This window comes from Mustela erminea, chromosome 9, assembly GCF_009829155.1.
Source record: "Mustela erminea isolate mMusErm1 chromosome 9, mMusErm1.Pri, whole genome shotgun sequence".
Classification (NCBI taxonomy): domain Eukaryota; kingdom Metazoa; phylum Chordata; class Mammalia; order Carnivora; family Mustelidae; genus Mustela; species Mustela erminea.
The window spans coordinates 51,561,139-51,574,227 of record NC_045622.1 but is presented as its reverse complement, the minus strand read 5'-3'; the positions used below and the strand labels follow the sequence as shown (position 1 = coordinate 51,574,227).

At 48.6% G+C, this 13,089-nt stretch overlaps 1 protein-coding gene across 7 annotated transcripts in view; it reads right to left on the bottom strand.

Moving 5' to 3' along the window:
• Window positions 1-13,089, bottom strand: part of TENM4 (teneurin transmembrane protein 4) — a 720,251-nt gene that overhangs the window by 41,577 nt on the left and 665,585 nt on the right. For all 7 annotated transcript variants that reach the window (XM_032357369.1, XM_032357368.1, XM_032357365.1 and 4 more), the window contains 2 exons: window positions 7,836-8,068; window positions 3,638-3,792 (listed from right to left, as the gene is read on the bottom strand). In XM_032357369.1, coding sequence (XP_032213260.1) covers window positions 3,638-3,792; window positions 7,836-8,068 — 388 coding nt within the window. The remainder of the gene's footprint in view (window positions 1-3,637; window positions 3,793-7,835; window positions 8,069-13,089) is intronic.

Sequence of the window (13,089 nt, the reverse complement as noted above, 5' to 3'; positions counted from 1 at the left end):
AGCAAGTTGGAGCTAGAGCCGGCCGGAGGCGCTCCTTCCCACTTTCTAGTGCTCTCTGGAGCACAGCATCACAGCAGCCCTTGGCTGCATCAAGAACAGTTTACTCTAAAGTGACAGGGGAATTTTCAACTTCCTAAAACCCATTTCTTGTCAACACTGGCTGCTAAATATTTTATGCCTTTTGGTCCTGTGGCACCTTGGGGACCTGCTTGCCCAGACCTTTCTGCCAGTCATTATGATGAAAAGATGGCTCCCTGATGGGTGGGTGGGGAGGGGGGAGGAGGAGAAGGAAAAGGGGCAGCCATGAAGAGCAAACGCTTTCCTGCTCTCTCCCTCCCTCCTGCTGCGCGCACAGAGGCACCTGGGAAAGAAGGAACGGTGCTCTTGGAGTCTGTCCTCGCTCTGTCACGGAGCCCGTGTGAGGGGGAGCAGACCAAGCACACAAGCTTCTCTGATTTCACCTCCTAGGAGTGACCGCCGCGCTAAGACTCAATATACCCGTCACCACCAGGGAGGAATGATTCTTTAGAATTCCTGTGGGTCCCTCTGGCTCCCGTGTTCTGTGGTCCTGAGAGGGGATGGAGCTCCCTCTCCACCGTCCTCCTGAATATTCTGTACCTTCATCAAAGCACTCTGAGATGATGGCCTTGTTGCAGGAATCTGTTCTCAGAGAATGGGTTGCTAAATGGATGAATGAATCAATGAATGACTGGTGAATGGTATGGAGAGCGCCAGGGATCTGAGGCCAGGACAGCTCACTTCTTGTCTCAGTCCCACAGTTACTAAAGGTGTGAGTGACTTAAAGACTTTGAACTTCTTTCCTCATCTGTAAATGGAGGTAATAAATATTACAAGGAGTAATTGTGAGGATCAAACAAGACACTGTATAAGGAGTTTCTTTGCAAATTATAATGGGAATGAATATTTACAGCTTGTTATTGGCTGCCAGGCACTGTGCTAGGCAAGTTATGTTCATGATTTCATCTCAAAATTCACTTCCACACTCCTGATAGAACCTAGCATTAGGCTCTGTATGTATAACTGCATTTTTTTTGTAACCCACCAAGCCTCAGTTTCCTTATCTGTAAAATGGGGTAGACAAACCCCTTGGGATTTATTGTGTGTGACAGCTAAGTAAGAAAAGCGAAGTCACACTCATCCTGTATTCCCATTTCTAACAGTGCCTGGCACATGCTAAGTTCTCAAGAAATCATTTTGGACCCTCTGTACAGAGTCATACTCTGTAGCCTGCTGAGCTAGGAATAAAGTCCCTCTTTCGACAGGGTTGCAACATTTTCCATTCCTTCTCTACTCTATGCCTCCCTTGAGTTTCTCCTCAGTCCTGGTCTTCATCTCCTCCCAGGGGAGCTGAGTTCCTTGGTCTGCTGCTTTGAACTCTTGCCTCTGAGCTGTGTTCCTGGCTTTCTGGCTTATGACCCCGCTCCTGGGGGCCAGTGAAAAACCTGGAGTGTTTGTACAAAAGAACTCTCAGAATGAAAGCCAGTACCCCACCACATGTGCATATAAAAATATCAACCCATTGGGTGCCTGGGTGGCTCAGTGGGTTAAGCCTCTGCCTTCGGTTCAGGTCATGATCTCAGGGTCCTGGGATCGAGCCCCACATTGGGCTCTCTGCTGAGCAGGGAGCCTGTTTCCCCCTCTTTCTCTGCCTGCCTCTGCCTACTTGTGATCTTGGTCTGTTGAATAAATAAATAAATAAAATCTTCAATTAAAAAAAAAATCAGCCCGTGTTGGAAAGTCTGAGAATTCCATGAGGGTAGCGAGGACCAGGGGCAAGGGGACTGTGGTCCCGGATTTCCAAAGCTGAGTGTGGGTTTTTCCCACTCCACTCTCTGCCTGTTGTCCTCCAAGCCTTGGATCTGGCTGCTTGGCAGCGCCTCTAACTAAAGTTAAACAGCTTTCCAGCATGTGGACTGAACCCGATCAGCGCCCGAGCTGGCGTGCAGGGCCCATGTTGAGAATTGAAAATACTCGCGTGCACATCCTCAGGCTGTGGCAGCTTCCTGACGGGTAATTCAAGCTTGCTCACGGGCCCGGAGAGGGAAATTCTTGAGCCAGCAAAGGAAAGCAGGCCAAACTGGGGAGACGAGTGGCAGAAAACAGATTCCATCCGGGAGCATAACAATCACATTAGCTGGTGCAGAGGAAAACCACACCAGCAACGGAAAGGGGTGTGAGGCACGTGCTGGGATGGCCGGCGACAGCTGGGGAGCCCCGGGGACGGTGCTCCACGACGCATGCCACTAATAGGCAGGCAGGCACGACCGATCAGGCCTCCCCACCTCTGCGGCCTGCAGAGCATGGGGAGCAGGTCAGCAGTCCGTGGAACAGGGCCTCTGTGCAGGGGGTTTAAAAAGCTAAGTGAGGTTCCTGCTGACACCAGTCTCAATTTAATGGAACTCCTGCCTTCCTTTTTCCCTTGGTTTTTCTAATGTTGGCAAGAAGGATGTTCACTGATTCAGCTCCGGGCAGGCCCTGCCAAAGGATCTAGCAGTAAAGGACACTTTCCTTGCCAAGACATTGCGGGACAAACTAAGGACACGCTGAACAGTCAGTCACTGGGTCTACCCTGGGTTCCCAGCGTTTCCCTGCTAAGGTCTAAACTCTCTGGCATGGTACGGGAAAGTCCTTCCCTAACTGGCCCCAAATCATGCTTCCAGTTTCAACTCCTGCTTTGTTATCCCAAGAACCCTAGGCTCAGGCATTCAGCCTTCCAATGGTCCTTGACCGTTCCAGGCCCATTCATATCTTTGTGCCTTTGCACATGCTGTTCCCTTTGTATGAGATGCCTCTGTTCTTCCTTGCCAAGCAGCAACCCCTATTTCACTTCCAAGATCATGCATAAACTGCACTCCCTTTGTGAAAGTGGGCACTAGAACTTCTGTTTATTGACCGCCTTAGAAGAGCCAAGCAATGCTAGAGCCCTTTATGCTCATGTTTTCTCCAAGCCATCCTGCCAGGCTGAAGTCAATGATTTCCATTTTAAAGATATAAAAAGAGAGGTTCAAAGGACTTCAGGACGGGTGCCTGGGTGGCTCACTGGGTCAAAGGACTTTAGGAACTTGTCTAAAGTTACTCAGCTCATGAGTGGCAAAGGTAGGATTCAATCAGTAAGTCACCAAATCCTGGTTATACTCTTACCCTGTACAAACCAAGCACTCTGGTTACAGCAGAGGAAAAGATGAACAGAATTCCTGTATAGGAATTCCAGTATAGGAAGAGAAAAGACAATGTCCAAGCACTGTACTGTACTATAAGTGCTTCCACAGAGGGAATTCACAGGCAGCTATGGATTTAAATTCATACCACATGAATCCCTGTTGCCCTTGAAACTTCCTTAGGCAGATTTCTTCACTGTCCTCTGAGATCCCTCTGTCACCCACCCATCACCTGAAGGTGAACTCCTAGAGCACCAAGCTATGCCCTACTCATCTCTGTGTCCTTAGTGGTTTTCCCAGGCCCAACACCAAGAGTGTACTCTTTCCCCCTGTCCCCAGGAATGTACTCTTAAAGCATTAGTGTGGTAAAAAGACGGGGGGCCGGTGGAGGGCTGGGTATCAGATGAGAGGATGAGCGTGCAACCCTAGGGCTCTAGCAGGCGAAACTTTCTCCTTACCTGAGAAATATCCATGACAGAGTCACAGCTGAGGGGCCGGGCCGAGGTGAGATCATTGGAGCCCAGTAGGGTGGAGATGACCCCATTCTGATCAATGCGTCTGATCATGGTACCATCCACAAAGTAAATCAACCCAGACTTGTCCACTGTGATGCCTGGGAAAAAGAAACCGAAAAAGGGAATTCAGTGTAAGAGGTGGTAAAAACCTACATGCTCAGGAAGCCTTCCAGGCTGATGGAGAACCTCCCCTCTGTGATTTGATGACATCCTCTCCATGGGATTCATTCCCCTTCTAAAGGCCTAAAGACAGAGGCCCAGGGGCTGGGGGGACTTGTTCAGAGCAGGGATTAGAACTTGAGTCTTCTGATTCTCCAGGGCTCAGGTCTGTCCACCTTACTGCCTCTGGAGACTTTTACCTATCAGCTTAGCTAGCTGCCAAAACCCGACGCCTGCTTCTGGGGATTTGTCAAGCATCAGAGGTAGCAGTAAGGAGAACCTTCTTCAAAGTCAAAACTGTGAATTCCTTAAGTTAACCTACTTACGAAGGCTTGTAATTATAATAATCAAATCCCCTTTTTGGTAACAATTTTTCTTTTCTCACAAGATAATCATCCCTCTTGTTTTTTTGATTCTGATCTTATTTTTACCAGTTATTATAGATGTATAGAGCCTAAGCATGAAAACTTTGGATATGTATAGTGAGTACGGGTGAGATAAATGTCTAAAAAAAGGCACATGGACGAAAGCAATCTGAATTCACCATTCATTTTGTCCATGACCAGCTGTGTGACCTTGGGCAAGTCACTGGATGTCTCTGCATTTGTATTCTCAGCTCTTCAATGAAGGGATTGTTCTAAATTTGTATTTCTCACTCCTGGATATGTGTGAGAATCACCTGGGCATTTTCTATTATGTACCCCACAGGGAGCTGGTTAAGAAAACCTCAGGCGGAGCCTGAATATCTGCTTGTACTTTGACAAGCACCTCAGGTGATAATGAGGTAAAACAAAGCTTGAGAATCACTCTGATAAATCCATGCTTCTTAACCAGTGATACATATCAGCATCATCAGAAGTTTTTTATTTTTCCCAGCACATACTTGCTTGGCTTCACTCCTGGAAATACTAATTCTCGGGGTGGCTAGGACTGGGACCAAGATATGTTTTATCGTGGGTGATCCTGATTTCCACTCCAAGAGTTAGACATGGCCCTACCAAACTGAGAGCTGCTCAGGGGTGCTGGGGCTGGGAGACAGATGAGATGCATCCCCCCTACACACACAGGGAGCACAGAGAATTAGGTGTGGAGGGCGGGAATGAGTCAGTGCCTGGTATAGGGCCCTGCGGAGTGCCCCAGGGAGTGACATGATGAAGTAAAGGAGATTCCTGTCAGTTGTGTTCTGTTTAGGCTTCTCTGGGCACTGAAATGAAAGAAGGGGTGGGGAAAGCTTCCCGGAGAGAGATGCTCTTGCAAGAGAGAACTTTCCAGTTGTAGGACCTTGGCCACATCACTTCACCGAGTCCAGCTTCCTCATCAACAAAACGGGGACAGTAACAGCTGACTTGTAACAGTCCTCAGTAACAGTGACTGAGAATGCTGAGAACTTGACCAGTGCTCTGTGGAGGCCCTTGCTCTCGGGGTCCATGGGTCCAGGACTGGGGTGGTTTCAGACACCCCAGGTCCTCTGTGTGATGAAGTGTTCCCAGAGCCGTAGTTCTGTCCACCCCCTCGTTAGGCTGCTCAGGGCGGAGGGCAATTTCACACGGAGGACAGACAAGGCAGCCTTCAAGCAGGGATGCCTTTCTTCTGTCCCTGCCTAGAGTGTAAATTAATTGCATTCTGTAAGTTCCGGACAGGAGTTTTCTTGTCTGCCTGGCTATGCTCTGTCTTTCTCTTCCATCTGCTGGGACGGATGAGTGCTCTGTGAACAATCGGGTTGCTTGTTTACAAAGTTGACTGCACAGGCTAACAGAAGTGATCTGCCCCTGATTAATTACTTCAGATTTTTCTCCTTTTGTTGTGCTAAATAGGTGGGCATCTCTTCCCCTCCCTGCTGTGAAGTGTCTGCATACCATGGCACCCCTGCCATTTCTCTCTGGGTTAATTACAGACTTTTGGGCAATTTCACTGCCGTTCCATCTGGGTGCCTACATGCGTGCCTCCGTGTTTGTCCATCTGTGTGTACAGAACACACGTGTGTGGGGCGGGCAACCAAGAAAGACCTGGAGAGAATAACCTTTGCAGAAAAAAACACATTTAAATCTAAGAGAATAGAATGCTGTCACTGAACGTGGTCTTGGGGATCCATGGAGCCCATTCTGCTCATTTGCCAATGAGAAAAATGAGGCCCAGAGCAGGAGGTCAGAGGCCAGGGAGCGGCAAGACTAAATCGTGATGCAGGATCCCTAAGTACCGGCCAGGTTTTCTTTCCACTGTAGGCCACTGCTCAGGGTTTGGAAATCGTGACTGGGACTACCGAAGTCCCAGTACCTATCCCACAGTTACCACCTGACCAGTCCCAGTATGTGAGAGATGTGATGAGATCATACATGATATGGCGTGGTAATATAATGTAATATAATAGAACTGTAATAGAAATCACTCTTTATGAGATGTTTCTCAGGTGCCCAGAACCACTGAACTAAGCATTTTCACTCTTGATCAGATTTAATCTGTACTATGTGCGGTAGTACATTCCTATTTCATAGACGAGGAAACTGTGGTTCAGACAGGGTAAGCAACTCACCCCAACCCACAAGGCTATGAGGTGACAGGGACTGGATCTGAATACAGAACTGCCTGAATTCACTAGGGTCTGGGGCTTGGATTGGAAAGTGCATATGCCAACTGTATTTTACCAACCGCTTTCACAGACATTAATTCCATTCACTAGGGGCATAGCTGGGTCCAGGAGAGGCCCTGAAATCTGGCACTATTTACTTATACTATCACCTGTGACGTTTTTGTGAGGTATCATATGAAATATATTTATTTTGACCCTCAGAACAATCCTAGGAGGTGGACACACATGGTATTAATGTCCCTATTTTATTAATGGGGACGCTGAGGCTTAGACACTACGGGTGATCATCTTTATGGCTGCACACAGCAGATGCTTTGTCGATGAAGGTTGATAATGACAGCTTCTCCCCTAAAAAGCCTTCCCTGTATTCTAGGCACAGAATTTGGAGTCCTGGGATGCCTGGGTGGCTCAGCTGGTTAAGTGGCTGCCTTCAGCTCAGGTCATGATCTCAGGGTCCTAGGATAGAGTCTCACGTTTGGCTATTCGCTCTGCAGGGAGCCTGCTTCTCGCTCTGCCTCTGCTTGCCACTCTGCCTGCCTATACTCTGTCTCTCTGGCAATTAAAAAAAATAAAATCTGAAAAAAAAAAAAAAAAGAATTCAGAGTCCCTCGCAGAGGTCTCCTTGCTTCTCAGGGAGAAGCTCCTCTTCCTCTCTCCCACCTCAGTGGTGCACGTTCGAGTCTTACTTCTGCTCCACTGAACTTATCTATGCATCCACAGTACACTGCACACTCAGTGAACACTTGCTGAATAAGCGAATGAAAAACTGTAATTGTGAAAGACTTTCTGAGGACTCAAAGCTAAAGCCTGCAGTTAACCCTTCCCATGGCACGTGAGCACCTACAGAGATGATGCGCTGCAATGTTCTGATAAAACAGTAACACGAGAGAGAGCATAGATGTCCAACAGCAGGGGACTGATGAGTGAAGGACGGGACATCCATTTGATGGAATGCTGTATGGCCTCAGAAAATGAGGACAGAGAAGACTAATAGCATGGAGAAATGTTCGTGATGTATCAGTGAGGGGAAAAAACCAGGTTATTAAAATAGTTTGTTTAATGTGACCTCAGTTTTGTCTGATTTTGGTGAGCACACAAACACATGCATACCAGCACGCAGAAGAAAGGCTAGAAGGAAAGACAGGAAATGTCAACCGGGAATATTTCTGACAGGTGGAATTGTGACAATTTTAAGTTTTCTCTGTAGACTTCCTGGTATTTTCCAAAATGCTTTCGCAAGGACAAACATGTATTTCTTTTGAAAATGGAGTGGGTATGAAGCGTGAATTTTGCTCTCACAAAGCCCGAGTGGGAAGCTGGACTCCTCACTCCTGAGAAGTTAATGAGCAGGGCCCCCATCAATGTCACTGATTGTGTTTAAAGGCAAGGTCTTACCTCTGGGGTTGGTAAGTGTGGCTTCGGTGGCCTTGCCACCATCCCCGCAGCGAGTGTCATCGAAGGGGAGGCACTGGTCACCTGTCCCTGCGACCACTTCGGAGTTCTTGACGAGGTCCTTCACCACCACAGTGGACTTGATCTTAAAGACCCGCCGGCTGTTGGTATCCGAGAGGAAGACAGCCCCGCTCATGGGGTCCGTGGTCAAGTAGTATTTATGTGCTGGGCTGTGACTACGAGATAAGGACACACAGTTGGTGAGCACTTTCTTTCTCCCCATCAGGGGACCACAGAGGTATAACTTGAATCCAAGCAAAAAGTCACCTGGGGATGACGTCCCTCTTTTGGGTGAGGGTTCTGCAATTTTTCTGACCCCCGTGGTTGGCTTCACTACCCATCTTACCTAACTGTTAATACAAAAGAGCTCTTGCCAATGACCGCAATGCCCACCCACTGCCCTGTCCATAAGAGGGGCTCAACTTGTGTTTTCTTAAAAGGATTATCAGGGAGGCTGATGGTGGGTGGCCTGTAAAGCCAAGCCAGAAACACTAGAGGGCTTGCCTCTAAAAAACTAACAAACAAACAAACAAACAAACAAACCACACTCCAAGAGTTCAAAACACAAGCCCTTCTTCCCTGAGTCTGTACTGCAGCCCTACCCCGTCGGCCTCAAGACCCAACTGACTCAGGCCAGTCAGAACTGGCCAGCTCTGAAGCTCAGTCAGGGGCAACACAGTCTTCTATTACTCAGGCCTACCTTACACTCATCAGAAGCTCAGGAGTCTCCCTTCTGTGGTTAGATACAAGGAATTGCAGTTTGAGTTTGTAATTTGCAGCAACACCCAAGGAAAAATTAATAAAACAAGGCAGTAGTTCTGGTGATGGTTCTGTTTCTGGAAGTCAGTCCTAAAGACAAGGCGCTGCCAACAGAGGGAAGCAGAGGCAGACCGCGACCATACGAAGGATGGCAGAGACAAGGCACTGGCCCTGAGCACAAGGCAGGAGAAAAGCACAAGTTCTGGAATCAAATCAGTCTGGGTTCCAAATCTGGCTCTGTCATTTCCAGGTTCTGAAACCTAGGCAAGGTAGCTGGCCTTCTGAGCCTCAAGTTTTCTTCATCTGCTAAATGGGGTATGAACAGCTACATTGTTGGTGTACTGAGAAAATCATATAAAATCATAGGTTAAGAATATTTAGCATAGTGCATGGTACATCATAGATACTCAATAATCTTAACTGTTCTTCTGGTTCCTAGTCATTATGTTTTTTTGTTTTTTTTTTTCACAGTTGGAGAGAACTCCCTAATTAAACCCGGGTTGTCCTATCACATGGTACTGCTTTATAATTTCTTCCAAGTCTAGGCCAGACTGAAGCTGGACTCCTAAGTCCTGGAAAGCTGGTTTTCCGTTTCCGTGCATGGCTTTGTCATTCCTGGGGCCTCAAGCTGCATCTTAATACTGGTTACTGCTTCCAAGTCTTCGGAAAGTCTTCTGATTCAAGCGACTCTCCCTCTGTTCAGGTTGGATGGCCTGGCACTGGCCATTTTCACTGGATGGTGGAATGCAAACTGTGCTGGGGACTCAGAGGGTGGACTGAGCAGTGCCTAGAGCCCCAGCAAAGCAGGGGCACAGTACAAACCTTTAGGATGCAAGTACGAGAATCAGAAAAGTCTAGAAGAAAGTGATTTTATGTTTTATCAGACTTATTGGTTTTGGCTCCTTTTGAAAAACAAGATTTTATTTTATAGATTGGTGGTTTTTGAATCACACATGAAGACGGGGGGAGGGGGGCATCATCATCTTTTCAGCGTCAGGGTCTACGAAGGTCTGAATCTGGTCCCGACTGGCTGTCTTCACAACCATCCCTTGCTTTGGGCGTTGTCTTGGGGACTGGCCGATTCTCAACAGGGCCAGATTCCCAGACCCAACATATGCTCCCTTTATTGTCTCTCCTTGAATTAGACTAAGGTGACATGACTTTCTGCAACTGTCCTTCCTCTCTAGATCTAACGTGACTGTCCCCTCACCTCATCCTTCTCAAATAATAGGAAGGTCTCCTTGCCACAGCCTGGGTCCTCCCCAGGCCATTCTTCCTTGTCCTAACCCAAACACTGTCACATCACCCCAGTGCCAACACCCTCCCTTCCAGGACTCCCCATGGCTTCTAGGCCAAGTTCGGACTCCGCAGCCAAGCAACACACAGGGCCCTTCGCATGCAGCCGCTGCCTCACCTCCCCAGCCTCCTCCCAGAAGACGCCCTGTACTCCAGCACCTCGTCTCCCTCGCACCTCCACACCTCTCTGCACCTGTCATCCCCGCTCTGTGGAATGTTCTGTCCCCTTCCCTCTTCAGCCTGCTGAACTTCTACCCATTCTTCAGGTGTCAGCTCACCTGAATGGTGCCTTTTCTGGCAAAACCTTCCCTGACCCCTGTGTGTGGAAATTCGTATCTGCTCCGAACTGGGTAACAGGACACTTCACATAATGCTGTCGCTATTTATTCATGAGGCTGCCTCCCAAATCGGACAGCCAGCACTTGAAGGGAAGAGACGGGAGTTGACTCGGTTTTGTATTCCCCATGTTCAGCTTGGTGCCTTCCAAGGTATACCAGCCACTTGCTTTAAATGGACAGCATCTCCATTTTGAACTTATTTATTTTCATTCAAATTACTTGGTGTTTCTTTTACTTCTCTTTTGGGGGAAACTGATAACAGCAGAGATGTCCTGTTTGTTTTGAAATGCCCCCTGAGACTCTGCCCACAACGCAGCACAGAGGTAATCTCCTCAGATGACACAGATTCTGGCTAAACAAAACCGCAGCCACCTTAGAGCCCACTCTGCAATGCGGGGCAGCCTCGGTCTGGGCAGCCTCGATCTGCTTTCCTGATGACAGCTGTGAGGCGGGGGGGGATCGTTTCATTTCTTTGTGCATCACCCAGGACAAACTGTGCCATCCACCTTGGCAGAAAATGTGTCCTAGAGGGAGTAGGGTGGCGGCCCTGTCCTCTGAGGTTCGCCCCCCGGGTTTCTGGCTCACGTCTCCTTGCAGTGACCCAGGGACGTGTCCCTCATGTTCAGTTTCCCAGCTCAGTGAATTCCAGAAGGGGGTGGCACTGGCTGGCCTGTCCCAGAGAGTCTGAAAGAGCTGTGGCCCAGCTTTTGTGCCCAAGGACATATCTGCAGACTGGTGGTCCGGGAAGTGTAGAGAAAGAACGCTAGAAGATGTGGGTTCTCATTTGAGCAAGTCGCCTACATCACTCAAATTGTAAGTCAGCCGATGAAGGTCCTGCTCTGCCTGGCCCACAGGCTTGTCACCAGGATCAAATGAAAGGATACATCTCAACGGCCCTTTCTGGTTGGTAGAGCTCTTGGAGAGTCTTCAGGGTCCTGTTTCCTCGTGCTACCCGCCCAGGGAGCAGCAGCCGGACCTCTGCCGGGGGCAGGACCCCCGTTCAGTGCAGGCAGAGCTTGCAGAGATGACTGTCGCTGTTAGAAAGCATCTGCTACCACCTCTGGGGGCTTGTTCTGTTCCAGACACCAGCCCTGTGCTTTATACACATATCCTGACCCTCCGCACAACTACTGTGTAAGGCAGGGGTTTGTTGTTTTTAAAAAATATATATATTTCAGAAAATTGAGGCTACCAGAGGTGAAGGGACTTGACCAGGGCCAGAGACTGATGAGCGGCAGGATGGGTTTCCAATCCAATCCTCTTGACCTAAAGGCTGTGTTCTTCCTATTTGCCCACACTGCCTCTCAGGGCCTACAAAGTGCCCTGCCCTTCCCCACCAGGGAGCACCTGACTGTGTGCTGAGAGCCAGCTCCAGCATCATCTCATCTATCTCATCTGTAACGCCATCCCTGAATTCCCAGCCCTGCTTTCCTCCACTGGATAACTGGCCATGTCCTTCCTGGTGCCCCTAGGCCCTCAGCAGATTACTGTAAGTACTGTGGCACCTCAAGACACTTCCGTTTAGTTTGCCTCCTCAACAGCATCTTGAACTCTTTAAGAGCAGGGACCAGCTTCGAGTCCCTGCTGCTTAGCTCTGAGCTGCTGCAGAGTAAGTGTTCCAGAAAGGTCTACTGAATTTATGAATCAGCGAGTGAATGACTGACTACGTGCCTCCCTGGGAGTGTACAGAGGAAATACGAATGCTAAGGAGTTTAAGGTGATGGTGCTCAAACATGGCTGCACATCAGATTCACAAGGAAAGCTTAAAGACAAAAGAAAAAGAAAAAGAAGAAGAAAAGCCTCCCTGACAATGAAGGTCCTGGGCACCTCTATCTTTAGGATCTCTCCAGGTGACTCTGAGGCACAGCCGGATTTGGAAACTGAGGTCTGACAACAGGGGTCTTCAAACATTAAGGGGCAAATGATTCATCTGGAGATGGTATTAAATGCAGATTCCAGTTCAGCAGTTCTGGGGTGTGGCCTGAGCACCCGTATTTCTAACAAGTCTTCGGAGATGCCGGGGTTGCCCGTCTGCTCTGCGAGTAGCACAGCCTTCAGCTACAAACCATCTACTCTACAAACCATCCCTGCGTGAGACGCAGCCCCAGGCTCAGCTCTGCAGCAGGGACTGTGACGGATTCAGCTCTGATTCCTGGTCTCTTGAGCTGGGCTGGGCACAGGGGACAGTCATGACTCTGTTTGCAGAGTCCACCGAGGGACCCACATTCTTTTCTACCTCTGTAAACATGAACGTGGGGCCTCTGGAAGCTATGCACACTCCTGGAGATCCCTGGGTGTCATCCCTGAAGTTCACGAGCTGAAATCAAGCCTCACTATGCCCTCTTTCTGGATACTGTGGGGAACTTCCTGCTGGGAGCTGGGAGTCCAGGGACCAGAGGCTTTCCAGTCCCTGCTCCTCAGTGAGAGTTCCCTCTTTGGCTCTGAGTAACGTCTACAAATGAGCATCCTTTGACTACATCTGGCAGAACCTGGCAGAACCTGATTTACTGGTTCTTAGAACCAAGTGGGAAGAGCCACAAAGATAGGGGTTCAAATGGTAGGTGACCTTAGGCAAATCACTTCATTACTCTGAGCCTTAGTTTCCTCATCTGAGAAATGGGGATAATCACAAGTACTTCAAAGGGCTACTTTGAGGACAACACTGTATAAAGAATATATATATATATACATACATATATATACACACACACACAAAGAATATAAATCTCTGAGCACAGTGCCTGTTCCATAAAAATGCCCAATAAATGGCAGCTTGCCACCTGGAGAAACCTTCAGATTATTCT